An 18,750-nucleotide genomic window follows, 5' to 3' on the forward strand; every position below is an offset into this window, starting at 1 on the left:
TTTTCTTTCTCTTTTGTTCTCAGAGTTCCTATTTTAGGATGTCCGTACTTGCAAAATTCTTTTTTTTAAAAGAAAGATGTTGGTAAAGTCAATTTACCTTTCCAAAGAGAAGCAAACTTGGAATGAGAGTCTGGTCCTCAGGACCTTCGGAGGGTCTCTTCCGGCGCCAACGGTTTCTGATTACATGGTCTTTCTTACTCCAGGGATGAGACACAAATAAAATCATTTGGCATGTTTAGGTTCTGGGAGCAGAGCTGTGTAAATGTTCATTGTATGATGCTTCCGAGTAATGAAAAAGGCAGAGACTGGAAGTCAGCGGTCTGGTGGCACATGTAATGCTCACTTTCCCAGGCTCTCCTTTATTTAGTGTGTTTTTATATGGAATGTCATGGAAAATAAAAGTGTTATGGGAAAATAAAAATGTTCCATTTGGACAGTTTTTGGTAGGTCATATTCAGATTCAAAACATTAAACTATTTTGAGCCACATATAAAGTCCGTTTTATATTGGGCCACCCAGACTCAGAACACTTGATGAAAGACTATAGAAAAATAAGAAACTTGTATGCAGTGACAGTGTATGCAGTTGGCTGACTATTCAGTTTTAAGAAGTTTCCTTCCTGTTGAGGAAGGAAGAAAATGAAACACTATTTAAATTTAAAGCAAATCATGCAATAGACATAGTTATAAGAATGTAGCTTCCCTCTCTCCCTCTCTCTGCCTCTCTTCTTCATCTTCTGAACTATGTAAGTACCAGTTCGGGAAAGTACTTTTCGGAGTACAAGGTTTTTGTTTTCGTTTTTTTTTAAATAAATATTTTACTTTCTTTTATTTCCTGCAGACTAGTTCTGCAGGCTGCAAACAGCAAAGCTAAGAAAAATAATAATTTTTTTAAAATTCCCTTTTGTCTGTTTCCATCATTACTGTGGTAATTCTCAAAACATTTGTTTGAGAGAATCTAATCATCTAGTAGTTCAACCCTTAGAGCTCATATTTTAGGATGTCACTTGTGGCCTGGAGATCAAAACCTTCATGTGTCCTCTACTATTTATAGAATTATTCAATGTGTTTCTCTCATTCTTTCATTTGAGGGCTGGGGTTTAATCAGTTAGAGCTAGAGAACTTTTGCTCCCGTTCCCCACCCCCCCACCCCCTCCATCTCGCCGCAAAATGGGGACGTTATCTTGTGTGTGAGGCTCTTCCCGTTTCCTGAAGGTGGGCTGAGCAAAGGAGCGTGACGCAAGAGTGGGCTGTGTCCCTGATGCCTCTAGCGCCTCTGCCGCCCGGTGAATGATCCCATTAGCGGCGCAAATTCGAAGCGGCAGCCGGGGTAGCGGCGGCGGCTGCAGCGGAGGCTCTGTGCGCCCCAGTGCTGCCTCCTCGGCGCGAGCCCGAAGCTGAGCACAGAGGTTCAACCGCACCCAGGCTCCGTCTGTCTTTTCAAGCTCTTCATGCTACCCGACTAAAAGAAGAAAATGGGCACGGGGGATTTTATCTGCATTTCCATGACCGGAGGGGCGCCCTGGGGGTTCCGATTGCAAGGTGGCAAGGAGCAGCAGCAGCCCTTACAAGTCGCTAAGGTAGGACCACCAAAGATGGGCTATCACACCTTGTTCTGGGCTGGGAGAGAAGGGATAAAAGCAACTTGGTGGTGGTTTATTCAAGTTCTGATTCAGAGGTCTCTATATTAGTTTGATTGTGATGCTGACGCTGAATTCTTCTTGGGTGTGGGTTTTTGGTTTTTTTTTTTCCTTCAGAAAAACTTTGGAGAGTAACATATAGCACATATGTAATTAATCAGTCATTAATGGGGTGGAGAAAGAGTGCTATATTTTATCAGCTGAAGAAAAGCCTAATCAGCTGCTTCTCTGGCAACCAGCAAGACACTTGGGAACGTTTCTTCTAGGCAGTCTTAGAATCCACAGTTGTTACTGTTTCATGTCCCTTTACTTGGCTCTGGCTGAGGAGAAACGCTCAGCTCAGTATAACCAATTGGCTTGGCTATTTTGGGGACTCTTATAAAGTATCGTTAATGACATTTATCATACAGCATCCATGAGAAGGCCATCTTGGGGCAATAATTTTTTAAAATATGAAGATCTCATAAATTTATTTGAAAGAATATTCTTTTAAGGATTTGGCTTATAAATGCAAAAGTCTAAGTATGTGCATTCATCTTGTTAAGTGCTCAAAATAAAATTCACAGACACTGGAAATATATTGTAAATAACTTAGAGGTTAACTTTGAAATGCATCTTATAATGATTTAAAATATTTTAGGTGTTTTTATTTCCATTAGATTGCTTTCTTTCTTAGCTCAATATGCTTACCAGTTTGCTTGAGGGGATCCGGTATTGTCTAATTGTGATTCAGCTAAAACCAATTTTAAAATACATGAGAAAAAGCAGACTTTTACCCAATTTTAATACTAAATTGAAGTACCTAGGAAAGAACGTTTGATTAATTTTCTATTTTATACTTACATTGAAAATGGATCTAGATCCTCATGAAATATATGGACCGTAGGCCTTTGTAGTTATTCTTCTTTTCCTTTGGCTTTTTTTTTTTTTTAATTTATGTTCACTGTGAAGAAAGGAGTTTCTTTGAAATTTTCTGCACCCAGGCTTCCTCGGAAAATCCTTTCAAAATGTGATGGTGGAATCCTGCCACCTAGTGAAAATTTCAAACATCAAGGATGAAGCATAAAAGGGCAGATGAAAAGCAGACATTTTTAGAACTGAAAAGTTTCTCAGAGATCCCCAGTTCAACCTGCTAATTTTAGATAAGGAACGAACCTTCCAAAGCTAAGTAACCTGCCTTGGGTCTTTGGTCTTAGGTTTGGAACTGGCAGAGTGATTAAAAGGTACAAAGGTTGTTGGTTTCATTGTTTTTCTTTAGGAGTCAATGGTAGGCAACATCAGACAAAATATTAATGCCTAATTCAGCATATGTAGAATTCATGAGCCCGAAGTGGATTTGTCCCGAGTCTAGAATAGCAGTTGGCTGGCTCCTGTCACTGAGATTTGGGTTCTAATTCCAGCTCTGATCTAACATGCAGCCGGTCCTGAGACAGATCACTCTTCCTAACTCATTTGGGGGCGGTGTGTGTGTGTGTGTAGAAGAAGAAAGAGACAAAGATTTTGAGTGGGGTGGGAAAGAGGAGAAGTACATTGGAAACTGGACTCTACCATTAGTGAGGTTCTATTTGTTTGAATTTTCTACAGCCCTATTAGTATACAATTTTAGAATCACTTGCCAACCAGTTAAAATGTGGGGACAGAAGTGGCTAGAAGCTATGATTCTTGGTAGCTCTTTCATAGCCATACCTACAAAATAGAATGGGTTTTCCTCAGTTCTTGATGTGCTTATTTCAAAGTGGCACCACTGAGTGTTGATTTTTTGAAGAATTGAAGCAAATTGCTCATAAAGGGTGCTTTGGAGGCGTTTCTCTGCTGAAAGCTCTCTATTATCAGGATTCAGAGAGGCTGTTAGTTCGAATAAGGGTCAAAAAATTCATTCCTGCTCTCACCAAAATCATCTTTCCTCAAAATCTAGGAAATATATTTTTAGTTTTAAAAAGATCATTATAAAAAAGCATCAGGATGTTTGCTTTAATTTTTTTTAGTTTGTGTTACTATAAAGTTACTGATTTAAAATATTATGAAAGCACCTGGATGTTTGCCTTAACTGTTGTGTGTGTGTGTGTGTGTAAAAGAGAGAGATAATCTATAATTTTTTTTCCACATGTAAAAAGTGACTAGAGAGCCTTCTAAAGAAGATATAATTTTTAAATTACTGTAGCAATGCCCACCTTTCTTGGTCTGGTTTTATACTTAATTAAAAATTATTTATATTTATTACTAGCATTATTTGCCCTAGAAAAGCCTTGGAACAAAGTGTTTGTCACTCTCTATGTTATCAAGGCCATAGCCTCAGTGGGATCACTGTTTTTCATTCAAAACATGAAGTCAACTTGATTCCAGTAAAGGTCTCTCATTGAGATCAAGGTAATGTATATGTTGCTTGATTTTCTCCTTTTCCAAGGAATGGTGAAAACTTACTAGAACCAAGTTACCTCCAAGTAGGAGGATGTGGAGGAAGGAGATAGAAACGCTAAGGAGGGGATGATTGCTGGCAACCAAAATTCTCAGTTTTGAAGAACATGCAAAGGAATAATTTGGGAATTGAAGAGAATATTTTCAAAGAAAAGAAAATTTCAGACAGTGCTTAAATGGGTACCTTTTAAAATGGGTATGCCACAAAGAAGCTCTATAGATAACAACAAATTTTTGGTTCATTGTAAATACCTAGTATTTAGATTTTCAATAATTCTATATAGAATGAAAATTTAGCAAGCTGAAATAGCAAAAGAAAAACTAGTCTAATATTATTAAGAATGATCAGAAATGTAATAGCTTTATAATTCCCAGTAAATATCCTCCTAGTGACATGTTTAGTCATTTTTGAAAGATATTCAAATGTTTTTAGTATTTGGCTGGCTGGTTGAACTGTAGGTGAACCCCAACTTTCAAAGATCACTGTAGAAATATTAAAGATAAAATTTTTCATTGATATGGAAACTCAAGGCCATAAAATTCTGTTTTGTTTTCAAGATAAATTGAATTTCTAAAAGGCCCAAAGAATCAGTAACATTGTCCAGGTTTTTAAATGTGTATATATCTTTTTATTTATGTTCTAAATACATGTGATGGGAAGCAAACATTTCTAATACACTGTAGTAAGATAGTAGTCTTGCAAGGTATATTTCTAAGAGATTACCCACAGAAAAAAATTTATACAGCCATAATTACAACATAAAACCCCACTGTGTGTGTGCAGATGTCCTTATAAAAAGTTTGTTAGCACTTTTACTTTACAAAACTCTATTTTTTGGAACATGTACTTACATGGCATGTCTCTGGACATACTCTTGGAAAATCACTTCAGAATATTGCCACATAAAGAAACAGGGAGAAGTTTTTGTTTTGCGAACAAATCTTATGAACCATTTGGAAGTAACTCACATTTTGAAAATAAAGAACAAAAAATGTTTAGACTGTTTATTCTTCATGAGTTTTAATGTTTAGAAATGGAAGCTTTCTTCAAAAGTATAGACCACTATGATACTTATTAAAATGAATTTTAATTCAGAGTTTCAAATAGCCATTAAAATTTAGATGAGAAATTACAATCATCCATTTTATGCGGGTAAGTTGGAGTTAATGATTCTTAGCTATTATTGTATATCCTCTTTTTAAATGTCTGAATATAAAGTATTTAGGCAAAGTACATTCAAATACATAATTCATATCCCTTAGTGCCATCAGGGAGATATCAAAATGCTTCAAATAGAATAAATTCAAGAAACACGGTGATTTCGAAAGGGAAAAATAGGAAATATTTGATGTTTGAATACATACCTTTTGGGATAAATCCTCCTTACTACATATGGAAAGCTAGGGATATCTTTATTAGTAAATATGACTGATCACTGAATTTTTATTGATGTTTTGAGCACTTGCAAGAAATTTTAAAAACATCTATACTTATAGAAATCCATGCACTCTAGCTAGATCTATTAAGCAGATGTTACATAAAATTTTTATTTTGGACTTGCATGTTTTAAGACATCACTGTTGAAAGACAATGAGATAAAATAATGACCGTGACTGTGCATGAACTTTGCCATTATCTAGACAGAGTCCATATGGAGCTCACATTTATCCTGTGCCAGGAACCGTTCCAGGTGCATCCTTCATAGGATGTCTTCTCTGTCATTGCAGTTGGTAGCCTGCCTAGTGCCTGTATGAACAGTGGGATGGAGGTAGGGAGAGGCAGGTAGGGAAGTAAAACTGGAGAAAGATGGAGCGGGGGGTGGGGGAGGGAAAAGGAGAGAGAAGAAGAGACAGGGATAGAGTGAGAATGAATGGACAAGTAGGAACTTTCATTCCTCTGGATGAATTCTTCCATTTCCTCTGGATGAATGACTGTCACAGAAAGGCATTGGTGGGACTTGAGCCATCTTGCTTGGCCTACCTAGAAAGGCCAAACTCTTAGCCAGGGCCAGCAGGAGTAGGCTGGCATCTTGAGGAACTACTTGGGCCTTGGAAGGGACAGAGAAGTGTTGGGCAGGAGCCCTGTTTCTTCTGTTAGGGAACTGTGCAGGGTGAAACCCTCCTGGCTCCTAGAAGAAACCACATAAGTGTCCCAGCATTTGGACACCAGCTGCAGAAAGGACAGTGATGGCCACTAGACATTAACCAAAGAAGTACAAAAACCAACAAAGAGAAATGCTACAACGTTCACTTGTGAATAAATAGATCTACCTTCCCCCTCCTGCTTCAGTCTTCCTTCCTGCCTTCAACCTAGGAGGAGTAGGAGGGAAGCTGGTAGAGAGCAGACAACACTCTCTGCCTCTTGCCAAGCCCTGGAGCCAGGAGCCAGCTACCGTACTTAGGGAGAGAGCTTAGAGATAGATGTTAGATCAAAGCTGTATTTGGACTAGACTGTTTTAATAACCAAAAGCCACCAAAAAGGCATGGGATCTGAATTATTAAGGGAGGGATTTGGCTTTATGGCAGTTGAAAACAGTTACTGGAAGAAATAAAATAGTTTCATGTTTATAACCAAATGAAAGATACTTCTCAAAAACATCGATTCCGTAACTCAGGTTCATATTATCAATCACACGTTCTTGATGTATGTTAGCTTGGAAACTTATCACCAACTGGGACTTCCCTGGCAGTCCAGTTGTTAAAGAACTGTCTATCATTTAGTAATGCTGAAAATTGCAGTGACTTCAATACAGAATTGTATCAAATAGAATGTCACCTATCTAAGATTTGATCTTTAAAACCATTTGTAATGATTTCTTCATTTATTGGGCCTGAGGACAAGGATTACAGGAAACGCATCTCTGAGCTAACATGCAATGAGAGACAAGACTGGAAAGGGAACTGGCTTACTTGTAAATAAACCTGAAAAATATATGGCCTCCAATGTTTATTGTGTCTGTTCTAACAGATTCGTGAAGAAACCAAATGCCATGAGGTTTTCGTAAAAGGAAATGGAGAATGCATGCATCATCTTCATTAAACAATCTGAAAGAATAAACAACTTCATGAAGTTAAAAGCTCATCTGAGAAACAGAAATAATGTTAGATCTTTGGGGGTATTTCATTGTTTGACCATCTCAATGAGAACATATTTATAGTATTGAATTACCTTAGGCACTTTATTTTTCTGAATTATTTACCATTCTTTTCTTATTATTAAAAAGCAGAGATGGCCACATTGTCAACAAACTGTGTCTTCAAAGTCTTTGTGAACTCCATTGGCATGTGGCAGATCATCAGCCACAGTAGATGCAGTTTGGTGTTACGATGGTCTGGCTGTAGTTATCCTTAACTGGTATATACATATGGTGTGTTTCAGATAAAGTAAAAAATGTGGTGGATTTACTATTCGAAACATTATAAACACAAGATGTGTTATTTGATTATGTAACAAATAGTTTTCCTATCCATTGGGTTTTGGTTTCCATAATCTTACTCACCCAAGACTAACTTTCCCACTTTGGAAGTAGTGTAGGTACTACAATGATAAAACAATGTTGTGGATGAATTTTCCTGAACTGAACTATGCGCTTATCTTCTATCTGATCCCACTTAGTCTATAAAGTGTGAGTTGCTCAGTCTAAAGTGTGAGTCGCTTAGTTGTGTCTGACTCTTTTTGACCCCATGGACTGCAGCCTGCCAGCCTCCTCTATCCTTGGAATTTTCTGGGCAAGAATACTGGAGTGGGTTGCCATTTGCCTTCTCCAGGGGATCTTCCTGACCCAGGGATTGAACCCGGGTCTCCCACATTGCAGGCAGGTTCTTTACTGTCTGAGTCACGAGGGAAGCCCAAGAATACTGGAATGGGTAGCCTATCCCTTCTCCAGGGGATCTGCCTGACCCAGGAATCAAACTGGGGTCTCCTACATTGCAGGTGGATTTTTTACCAGCAGAGCTACCAGGGAAGCCCCATGCTTCCTTTATCAAAACTTACATGGCTTGAATTTCATCTTTTGGGGATGCATTATTTTTTCCAGAAGAAATCTATAATAATGGTCAGAGTATCATTTTCCTCCAAACATCTTATTGCCTTTAACAGTACCTTCTGGAGATAATTTCAAGAAACTCATATTGATACTTATGGATTGCTGGGCACTTCTTTAATCACCTTTTAAATATAACGAGAGAACTCAGTGAGGTTACCCCATTTAAGATCCCATTTCAGAGGCAGAAAGTGGTTAAGTGACATCCTCAGGTCTCGTAAGCAGTAGAGCCAGACCTGGGTTTGTCTGTCTCATAGTTTAGAGCCAGTTTGGCTCCAGGGTATGTCTTCTAAGCTTCTACACACGATACTTTTGGGTTAAGTGTAGCTTGAACAGCTGGTTAAGATGAAATGAAGGACCTAAACAGACCATGGTGGAAAGATTGTTGTGGCCCCGTAAACCAAACTTACTTCTTCTGTTCTGACATTAAGTATGTTATAATTTAAATTAGTGTCAGATCATTTTATTTGTAGCTTTTATTTCTGGAACAAATAATTTAGGAAATGAAATAGAAATAGACTAGAAACTTTGATAATTCTGTCTTCTGAAGAACAGATTACATTTTTTTTTTCTGATCAGATTTCCCATGTCTTCTTAACAAATACGACTTGCTCCTTTATTTTTATTTTTGGCTGCACCAAGCAGCTTGCAGAATCTTAGTTCCCTGACCAGGGATTGAACCTGGGACCATGGCAGTGAAAGCACCAAGTCCTAACCACTGGCCATCAGGGAACTCCCATGCTACTTTATTTTGAAGCAAAAATTTCTTGCAGTTAAGACCATGCTTGAGAATTCTGTCATATAGTTTAGGGCACATTGCGGTGGGAACTGAGTTCCGACTTCACCTCCTCCACGGCTCACTCACTTCCTGCTCCATATGTGATTACTCCTGCTCCTTCAGCTCAGGCCCTCTGCAACTGTTTCTTAGATGACTAGCTGGGCATTTTAACTGTCTCTCTGCTTAGGGTTTCACATTCCTCAGGTTCATGCTACAGTGAGCTGCCGGAGAGACTTTTCTAAATCACTTGCTATACCACTGCTTAAAATACTTCAAAGTCTTCCCATCATAGTCATCAAAATAACCATAATGTTAAAAAAAAAATCTTCTGTAGATTTAAGTGCTTTATATATTATATCATTCACAATATCCTTAACTATCCTTTAAAAAAAAAAAAAAGATGAGAAAACTGAACCTTAGAGAAGTTAGGTGAGTAACTTAAGGTGGTAGAGCAGGTTCAGGCATCCAGGATGGAGGCCAGTGAGGCACCAAAGCACAGGCTCTGAAGGGCCGCTGGGACTCTCTATATCACTGCGACGTGGTGTATAGACACCGGGACTCTCTATATCACTGCGACATGGTGTATAGACACCGGGACTCTCTATATCACTGCGACATGATGTATAGACACCGGGACTCTCTATATCACTGCAACATGGTGTATAGACACCGGGACTCTCTATATCACTGCGACATGGTGTATAGACACCGGGACTCTCTATATCACTGCGACATGATGTATAGACACCGGGACTCTCTATATCACTGCAACATGACACCAGTATGTATTAAGTGTGAGTTCTTATAAAATCAGCCATATTGATGACATCCTGCACCTCTTTTGCCCTTCTTTTCATTTTGCTTTTCTCTTCAATTTAACTTGCCTAAAAATAATGCACTGAATGAATTTTATATGAGGCATTTCATGAACCTCTCCAAGAATTTTGTCTTTGTTAATCCCTGTTAGAGCTGGTACTTCATCAGTGGCCTTATTTACATTTTTTCCCCATAAAACACTGATTTTTTAAAAAAATTAAAGAATTCATTTATTTTGAGAACCTATCTCCAGTATTTTTCCTTATTGGCTTTCCAAAGGAGTAGTTCATCTATTTCAGTATTGAAATAGAATCAAGAAAATAGTCCAGGACATGCCAGAAACATGTTCTTTAATTTAACTTCACAGCAAAACTCCTCCTCCACATAGTTTGTTCTAATATTATTTCTACCAGTTTCCTAGTTCTTTTTTCTTTACATCTTCAACAATATTTGCTGATAAAAATACATCTTAGTTTGTTGGCCCTATTGTATTATTTTAAACAATTTTTAAATGCATCCATGAGGAGCTTTCTAAACATTATGGTTTGGTTTAATTCTGTCATGTTTTACATTGAGTACTGCCTGACTTCAGCCATTGTTGAAAAAATAAATTTGGAAGTTTTTGATGCTTAGTTATTATATATCTTCTTAGTCCTGACTACTTCACACTAAGTAATATCATATAGCACAATAAGACAAAGTTCCTCTCTAACAACAGTGGATAGAAATCCATATTCTAAATAGTGTTCTTAGTAATTCTGAATATTTCACCTACCTGTCACATGTGATTAAATAATAATTGTATTTAATCTCACTCCATGGCTGATGAAGAGTTTCTAAAGGAATATAGAGGAGGGTCAACTCTTTTTCTCTTGTGGCTGAAATGTAAGTGTTATTTTTAATCAATAGTTGCCTTTCAGGAATATTTTAAAACTTGTGCCATTTTGTGAGAGTTAAAACTATTGCTAGATAATAACATGGAAATTCATTGAATCAAGCACCATAAAACATAATATACTACAAAAGAAGGAACATATGAGGAAGCTTCTTTCCCCTCTGCCATGCTAGGAGGTGAACCTATTCAGTGGGGTCACGTCAAGTACTGTATGAAATTCCTAACTGTCCGGACCAGACTGGACACAGGGTACTGATGTCAATCCATGATGGTAAAGAATCTGCCTGCAGTGCAGGAGGCTCAGGTTTGAACCCTGGGTTGGGAAGCTCCCCTGGAGAAGGGAATGGCAACCCACTCAAGTATTCTTGCCTGGAGAATTCCATGGACAGAGCAGCCTGGCCGGCGGTAGTTCATGGCGTTGCAAAGAGTCAGACACTACTGAGCGAGTCACATTTTCATTTTCCAAACATTAGAGCTCCTTTTCATTTTGTAGTTGAAAATAAATGTACATGGAAGTTCTGGTTGGCTTGGCAGATATGGAGGGGAGCCTTCCAGGCACAGGGCGCTGCGGGGACAAGGCTCTAGGACTGAAGCACGCTTGGCATGCTCAAGGAACTGTGAAGATGCCAGTTGCGGCTGACACCATTTCCATGAGAAATGGCTCTGAGAAGTCCAGTCTTTCCCAGTGATAAAAGTGAAGAACTCTCTCTCCTGGGAACGCTGACCATGTGGTTATTTTCCCATCTTTAAATGATTAACACACTTGTCCCAGAGAACAACTCTAAGCTATCATCTTCCTGTTTCATTTTCATCCAGCCTACTGGCCATTCTTTAGAAAACTTTATTTAAATGAATAATTACTACCGCCTCTTATGTAGATGTTTGGTTAAACATTGTATTAATCTTTTCCCTCCTCTGAAATTGATTCTCCCAGTGAGATAAGAAGAATTTAAGAAGTGTTAAAGAGAATTTGATGTATAGATCCTATTTATTTTGACATCAATGTCAGACCTAGAGCAGATAGTTTTACTATATTTTCAATTTCATTTCTTCCTCAAAAAAGAGATGATTTTATTTAGATGTTATTTGGAAACTGACCCACTGAAAAGATGAAAGCATTTTAATGCTAGTTACCACTTACGGTATAGCTTTAAACAGATTTTTCTGAGCCTGTTTCCTCATCTGTAAAATGGCATACTATGTAATGGAATTGCTGTTTTTACAGAAAAAAAAAAATGTCACCAGTTTTACAGGTGAGGCATCTGGAGAGCCAAGCAATCAGTTAATAATATGTCTTGTGATAATTTTGAAATGTTCTATGTTAAGATCATATTTGATACATAGTGATCATGCAGTAAAGGAGTCTGTCATTGTTATTATAATTCTAGTTAGAGGAGGAAGTAACTGTCTTCTGGGCTTCCTTAGTGCCTCAGTGGTAAAGAATCCACCTGCGATGCAGGAGACCTGGATTCCATCCCTGGACTCCATCCCTGGAGAAGGAAATGGCAACCCATTTCAGTATTCTTGCCTAGGGAATCTCTTGGACAGAGGAGCCTGGCAGGCTATAGTCTGTGGGGTCACAAAGAGTCAGATGCGACTTAGTGACTACACAACAACAACAAACTGTCTTCTACACAATTTTTTTTTTTTTCAGAAATTAAGAAAAGCAGTCCAGTCCCTTTTCTCCAGATACCTAATGAAAGTTAAGAGCACAAAAGCTAAATAAACTATTTGTGATGATTATTTTACCCAGGGAAAAATTTCAGTTTTAATAAGATGCAACATTTCACAAAATGTATGCAGCTATCAATTATGAATTGAGATTGCTTTCTTATGTAGTTTACTCAGGTTGAGGCAGTAAATCCTTAAGTTATATGTTTTACAAGGCCAAATAAAATGATTATCCCACTTAAAAATAGTACACTTTAAAAAAAAAATAGTACACTTTTTTTTTTATTGGACTATAGTTGATTTACAATGTTGTGTTAATTTTTCCTGAGTACAGATTTTTAAAAGGAAAATACCTCAAGCCATGAAGAATTAGTCACTTATAGTGCTGTTGAGCTCTGTTTAGAGTAAGTCAACTCTGACTCTTTCAATCATCTTAGTCTCTGCGCCTCGGTTTTCTCATTTATCAAATGGGGATAGTGTTAGCTCTGAGCATTGTTTTCAGGGTTGGAAATCGCACGTGCAAATTACTTAAAACACAGGAAACATTCAGGTGTTTTAAAAAAATTACTACTACCACATCTGTGGTTATCCCAATTTTATTTAACCAACCTTTATAAAATTGAAGGGTTATCTGCTGTCTTCCATGCAATGCTTTTTGAGATCCGGATCTCTGTCCTAAGAAGGGGCTTCTGCAGTCCTCGGGGTCTCTCCCTGTGAGATGGCATGTAATGGTTTCAGAATGTGGCCTTATGCTCACTGAGTAAGCCACTGCCCTTTCACTGGAAGCAGCATATGGAAACCATCACGAAGAGAGGGAATCATTTCAAGTGCTTTGAAAATATAAAAGAAAAATAAATTGTTCCCTGGTAAGTAAATATAGGACACTGATCTCTGAATAGTCAGGAAAACTCTGTGCCAGGGCCTTTAGGGGAAGGCTAATGAGCCTTTCAATCCCTCCCCAGCCTCCACCTCCACAACGCTTGTCTGCTAATTAGAAGACGTTATTACTATATAAGGCTGCTTTTTCTAAGTAAATGATAATAGTTACACTCTTGATGTTTTTAGCTTTTCAAACAGTGGAGAGTTATTTTCATCAGTCAAGATGAAGCTAAAATGAAAAATAGTTTGTGAAAAGCTTAGGCTTTGGGAGTCAGATACGACTATAACAGTCACCTTTATTTTTATTTCTTTCATGAAAAGCATAACATTTTCCATGGGATGGTGCTCAGCATGACTGATATTAGGTTGAATTGCGTAAATATTATATTACATGTATTGGCTGCTGCAGAGAGTCAAAACGCAGTGATCCATTTTCAGGGCTCCAATCTTTTGGCCGCCTGCCTGCCAGATGGGGAAACGTTGATCAGAACAGTTTCATCCTGAGGCAGAGCTGCAATCTGAGAGAGGAAGCCCGTCGTTGTCTGCTTCCTCCGAGCCAAAATGGCCATGCGGCTTCATGATGAGTGAGTTATCAAGGGCTTCCTTCAGCTGCGGGCGCTGGGCTGAGGGTAGACGTGAATTCAATTAAGGACCCCATTATGATAGTTATTCCATTCTGTTGTTCATTACCGTCAGCTACTCTTACTCTCAGCTTCTTTTTTTTATTTGAGAAGGAAAATCCCTACTTCACGGCCCCCATTCTCTTCTCATTCTTTATCTAGTTCTTTTTACGTCTCTTTCCCCCTATAGCTTCCTAAGCAAATTAAGACACCAAATGTGATATCGCCTATCTGCATAAGAAAAAAGAATAATATCGAGTGTGTGTGTGTGTGTGTATCTGAAAGAGAGAGAAAGAGACAGAGAGAGAGCACAAAAGAGAAAGCTGTATATAAGTCTCTCTTCCTTAATTGATTTTCATGGAAAGGTAACAACATGCTGGATTTTTCAATTCAGAGCTGAACTAGTATGAACTAGGTTGGAGAATTACTTTCCAGGAATGTGTTTCCATGGTCCAGTCCTTCACTCCGAGAAACTCCTTTTCAAGGTTTTAGGTCCTTTGCCTCCTATCGTTGTCTCTGGTCTGAGCAGCTTGCTTCGTCCTGGGAGGCGGTTCTCATTTTCTCCTGAACATGACATGTTTATTCTTCTCCCAGGTCTCTGTGACTTTGACCTTGATCTTTTCTGCAATGGAATGTTTCTCTGTATTTATTTCTCCCAGTCCATAAAAGGTATGCAATAAAGACTATTATTTTTTACCTGATTAATAACGTTTCTCCTTTTTCATTTAGTAAGGGATAAAATCACTTTCAGTCGAAAACAAGGACTTATTGTTTGAGGAAGTTCATGAGTTTTGTCGGAAGCTTTAAGGATAAATGTTTTGAACGATAAAGGTAAATGAATTGAAGTTCAGAATCTGTATCAAAGGCAAGTGGGAGCCAGGAGACGATTCTGCTGCAGGATTAAAGAGGGTAAAGGGCAGGCAGAAGGGGTCTGTGGTGCAGGTTAGCACAGCATGTAACAAGGGCATTCTTCCTTTAGAAGTACTCACGTTACTATCAAACCACAGCTCTTACTCAGACCCCAGGGTCCTGGAGCCAAGGTAGCAAAGGGTGGCTTCAGATCACAGTATGCCTTCTTATTTTGTACTTAACAAGCAAATATTACTATTCTGATGGAGCTAATGGCTGTGATAAAGAGGCCTGTTGCTCATTGGTATCTCTGGTTTAAAAATTTGCATTTTCCATGCTTATATTGTCACGTTTGCTCTTTGAAAGCAGGAGCCTAGCTCTTGTATCTCCTAAAACAGGGCTCTTTAATGTGGATAACATACATACATGTGTAACTAGGGACTTAAATCCGCCATGTACTTACTGAAAAGTTGTTGAATAAATGGATGGATGAGTAGATGTGTATCTTCTATTCTGTAGTGTGAGGTAGCAACTACTGGAAAGCCTGATTTTGCTGAAGCTTTATCTGGTGTTTTTTTAAATGAGCAGTTTGTTTAAAGAGTGATTATAAGGGTCATATATATGCTTTGTAAGTGTGTGTGTTCCTATTGATTTGATATTATCTAGTAACCAGATGCCAATTTAAGAGGTTCAGTGAAAAGATCATTGACCGAACTGGAAATCAGGAGACCTGAATTTTAGGCACTGGTCTAACTTGAGTTTACTCTGCTACCTCAACTAAAACTCTCTGACTCCCCATTTCTCTACTTATAAAGGGAAAGATTTATTGATAGAACACATAAAGTGCCTTATAGCTAGAATCTACTTCAAATCAAGAAGATAATAGATGAACGAAAACACCCATGAATGGTCATATTTCCTCTGTTAACGTGAAAAAATAAAGCAGTGTTTTCTGCAAAAAGGCAATTCTTTATAAGGCATTTCTATGGGACTGAAAGTCTCATTTCACCAAATCATAATTTGTAGGATATATGTGTTATAAACAAATAAGCAAAAAATCTCAAATGACATTGATTTAATGTGCTTTTTTGCTATATTTTACTTTTTTAATAATGAAAATTGTATTGCAGTGAGTTACTACTGAATTCAGCATTTTCTAATGTTTTTTTAATAAACGCTTTATTCTTTCCCTTTCTTTATTACTTTTCTAAATAAAAAGATAGTTCACTATCATACATGAATGTAATCAACTATTTTAAAAGTATCACTAAGAATTCGTGGATTTAAATAGAACTGATGTTTTTATAAATCTAATTTCTTTTTTCAAACTCTGGATCTGACATGATTAAGAGCCTTTAAGTTTGTTTTTCTTACCCTACTAGAAACTCCAGGTAGAGATTAGGTAGAGATTATCTCACAGAGTAAAACCACTCATTCTGACCTCACTGGACTTCTATGACAAATTCTAATTTGATGGAGAAGAGGGAATGTGTTTGATACTCTTCATCTATTCTTTAAACCCCTCTCATTTGGGTAAACTGTGTCAAAGAAAAACAAGAGACAGTCCTTGGTAAACCTGGCCTTGATTAGTTTACTTCCACATCTCAAAGTGCAGTATTTTGAATCCAATCATAGTTCCTCCCCACAGATGGATTAAATTCTATATTAAAAAAAAAATTAAAATAGCTAGAACTGCAAATGGCTTTTATTTTTAGGTTATAAAAATGACATATTGTCATTGTTAAAATATTCAAATATTACAGAAAAGGATAAAAATAAAGTAAAAATTATACCATCCAGAAATAGCACATTATTAACGTTTTGGTGATATTTTCCTTAGTTCCCTCTTTCTCTTCACACATGCCAACTTACAATCACACCTACATTCAATTCCATGTAAATGAAATGGTACTAAATGTATTCTCTTATTAAACACACAACATGAACATCTTTCTGTGTCAGTAAGTCCCAATTTACATCATCTTTTTAGTAACTGCATAGTGTTACATGTATGGATTGGCCATAATTTCTGTAACCCATCCCCTACTGAACATATAAGTTATTTATAATTTTCCACTCAAATGAATACTTTGCATATATAAAATATGTTTGTGTACTTATCTGATCATTTCTATAGAATTAATCCCTAAAAGTAAGATTACTACTCTGAGAATATGCTATATATTTTTTTGGTGAAAATGAAGACTATCTGAATTAATTTGGGGTCAACTATTATATATAAGGAGAAAATTTCTAATCATGTACATGTCACTCATTAGTATGCTGCTGCTGCTACTGCTGCTGCTGCTAAGTCGCTTCAGTTGTGTCCGACTCTGTGTGACCCCATAGACAGCAGCCTACCAGGCTCCCCTGTCCCTGGGATTCTCCAGGCAAGAACACTGGAGTGGGTTGCCATTTCCTTCTCCAATGTATGAAAATGAAAAGTGAAAGTGAAGTCACTCAGTTGTGTCCAACTCTTAGCGACCCCATGGACTGAGCCCACCAGGCTCCTCTGTCCATGGGATTTTCCAGGCAAGAGTACTGGAATGGGGTGCCATTGCCTTCTCCACATTAGTATGCTAGTCAGTACAATTCCTTTTGGCAGATAAATATGTAAATGTCAAGGTCATACAATCTAGGTAACATACTTTCACTTCAAAACACTTAAAAAGGACACCTTATCTTTGACAAAGGAGGCAAGAATATACAATGGATTAAAGACACTCTCTTCAACAAGTGGTGCTGGGAAAACTGGTCAACCACTTGTAAAAGAATGAAACTAGAACACTTTCTAACACCATACACAAAAATAAACTCAAAATGGATTAAAGATCTAAACATAAGACCAGAAACTATAAAACTCCTAGAGGAGAACATAGGCAAAACACTCTCTGACATATATCACAGCAGGATCCTCTATGACCCACCTCCCAGAATATCGGAAATAAAAGCAAAAATAAACAAATGGGACCTAATTAACCTTAAAAGCTTCTGCACATCAAAGGAAACTATCAGCAAGGTGAAAAGACAGCCTTCAGAATGGGAGAAAATAATAGCAAATGAAGCAACTGACAAACAACTAATCTCAAAAATATACAAGCAACTCCTACAGCTCAACTCCAGAAAAATAAATGACCCAATCAAAAAATGGGCCAAAGAACTAAATAGACATTTCTCCAAAGAAGACATACAGATGGCTAACAAACACATGAAAAGATGCTCAATATCACTCATTATCAGAGAAATGCAAATCAAGACCACTATGAGGTACCATTTCACACCAGTCAGAATGGCTGTGATCCAAAAGTCTACAAATAATAAATGTTGGAGAGGGTGTGGAGAAAAGGGAACCCTCTTACACTGTTGGTGGGAATGCAGACTAGTACAGCCACTATGGAGAACAGTGTGGAGATTCCTTAAAAAACTGGAAATAGAACTGCCTTATGATCCAGCAATCCCACTGCTGGGCACACACACTGAGGAAACCAGAAGGGAAAGAGACACGTGTACCCCATTGTTCATCGCAGCACTGTTTATAATAGCCAGGACATGGAAGCAACCTAGATGTCCATCAGCAGATGAATGGATAAGAAAGCAGTGGTACATATACACAATGGAGTATTACTCAGCCATTAAAAAGAATTCATTTGAATCTCTTCTAATGAGGTGGATGAAACTGGAGCCTATTATACAGAGTGAAGTAAGCCAGAAGGAAAAACACCAATACAGTATACTAACACATATATATGGAATTTAGAAAGATGATAACAATAACCCTGTGTACAAGACAGCAAAAGAGATACTGATGTATGGAACAGTCTTATGGACTCTGTGGGAGAGGGAGAAGGTGGGAAGATTTGGGAGAATGGCATTGAAACATGTAAAATATCATGTATGAAACGAGATGCCAGTCTAGGTTCAATGCATGATACTGGATGCTTGGGGCTAGTGCACTGGGACGACCCAGAGGGATGGTATGGGGAGGGAGGAGGGAGGAGGGTTCAGGATGGGGAGCACATGTATACCTGTGATGGATTCATTTTGATATTTGGCAAAACTAATACAATTATGTAAAGTTTAAAAATAAAATAAAATTACAAAAAAAAAACACTTAAAAGTATTGATCGTGATTGGTAATTTCTAAA

The 18,750-nt window shown here is 37.8% G+C and overlaps 2 protein-coding genes and 1 long non-coding RNA gene across 20 annotated transcripts in view; 2 read left to right on the forward strand and 1 right to left on the reverse strand.

The window, feature by feature from the left end:
• The first annotated feature begins 1,164 nt into the window (after positions 1-1,164).
• The window catches only part of SYNPO2 (synaptopodin 2), a 204,459-nt gene continuing 186,873 nt past the window's right edge, over positions 1,165-18,750 (forward strand). The window contains exon 1 of one of the 2 annotated variants that reach the window (XM_086407250.1): positions 1,165-1,579. In XM_086407250.1, coding sequence (XP_086263376.1) covers positions 1,475-1,579 — 105 coding nt within the window. In that variant the 5' untranslated portion in view covers positions 1,165-1,474. The remainder of the gene's footprint in view (positions 1,580-18,750) is intronic. The other variant, XM_086407249.1, reaches the window with a different exon arrangement.
• The window catches only part of LOC147371216 (uncharacterized), a 360,632-nt gene continuing 343,605 nt past the window's right edge, over positions 1,724-18,750 (reverse strand). For 10 of the 17 annotated variants that reach the window (XR_015165982.1, XR_015165992.1, XM_086407302.1 and 7 more), the window contains one exon: positions 13,415-13,759. Coding sequence is in view for 11 of the 17 variants with exons in the window: in XM_086407302.1 (XP_086263428.1) it covers positions 13,632-13,759 (128 nt within the window). In the remaining 6 variants the exon portion in view is untranslated. Of the gene's footprint in view, positions 2,670-12,837; positions 14,379-18,750 lie in introns of those variants that run through there. The other 7 variants (XR_015165980.1, XR_015165997.1, XR_015165987.1 and 4 more) reach the window with 5 other exon arrangements.
• On the forward strand, positions 13,601-14,461 carry LOC147371217 (uncharacterized). The gene is made up of 2 exons (XR_015166008.1): positions 13,601-13,720; positions 14,351-14,461. It is a non-coding gene; the product is annotated as an uncharacterized LOC147371217 (long non-coding RNA).

Source organism: Bos grunniens, chromosome 6 (assembly GCF_055505025.1).
Source record: "Bos grunniens cultivar Pamir isolate PY7600 chromosome 6, Bosgru_T2T1.0, whole genome shotgun sequence".
Taxonomy (NCBI): domain Eukaryota; kingdom Metazoa; phylum Chordata; class Mammalia; order Artiodactyla; family Bovidae; genus Bos; species Bos grunniens.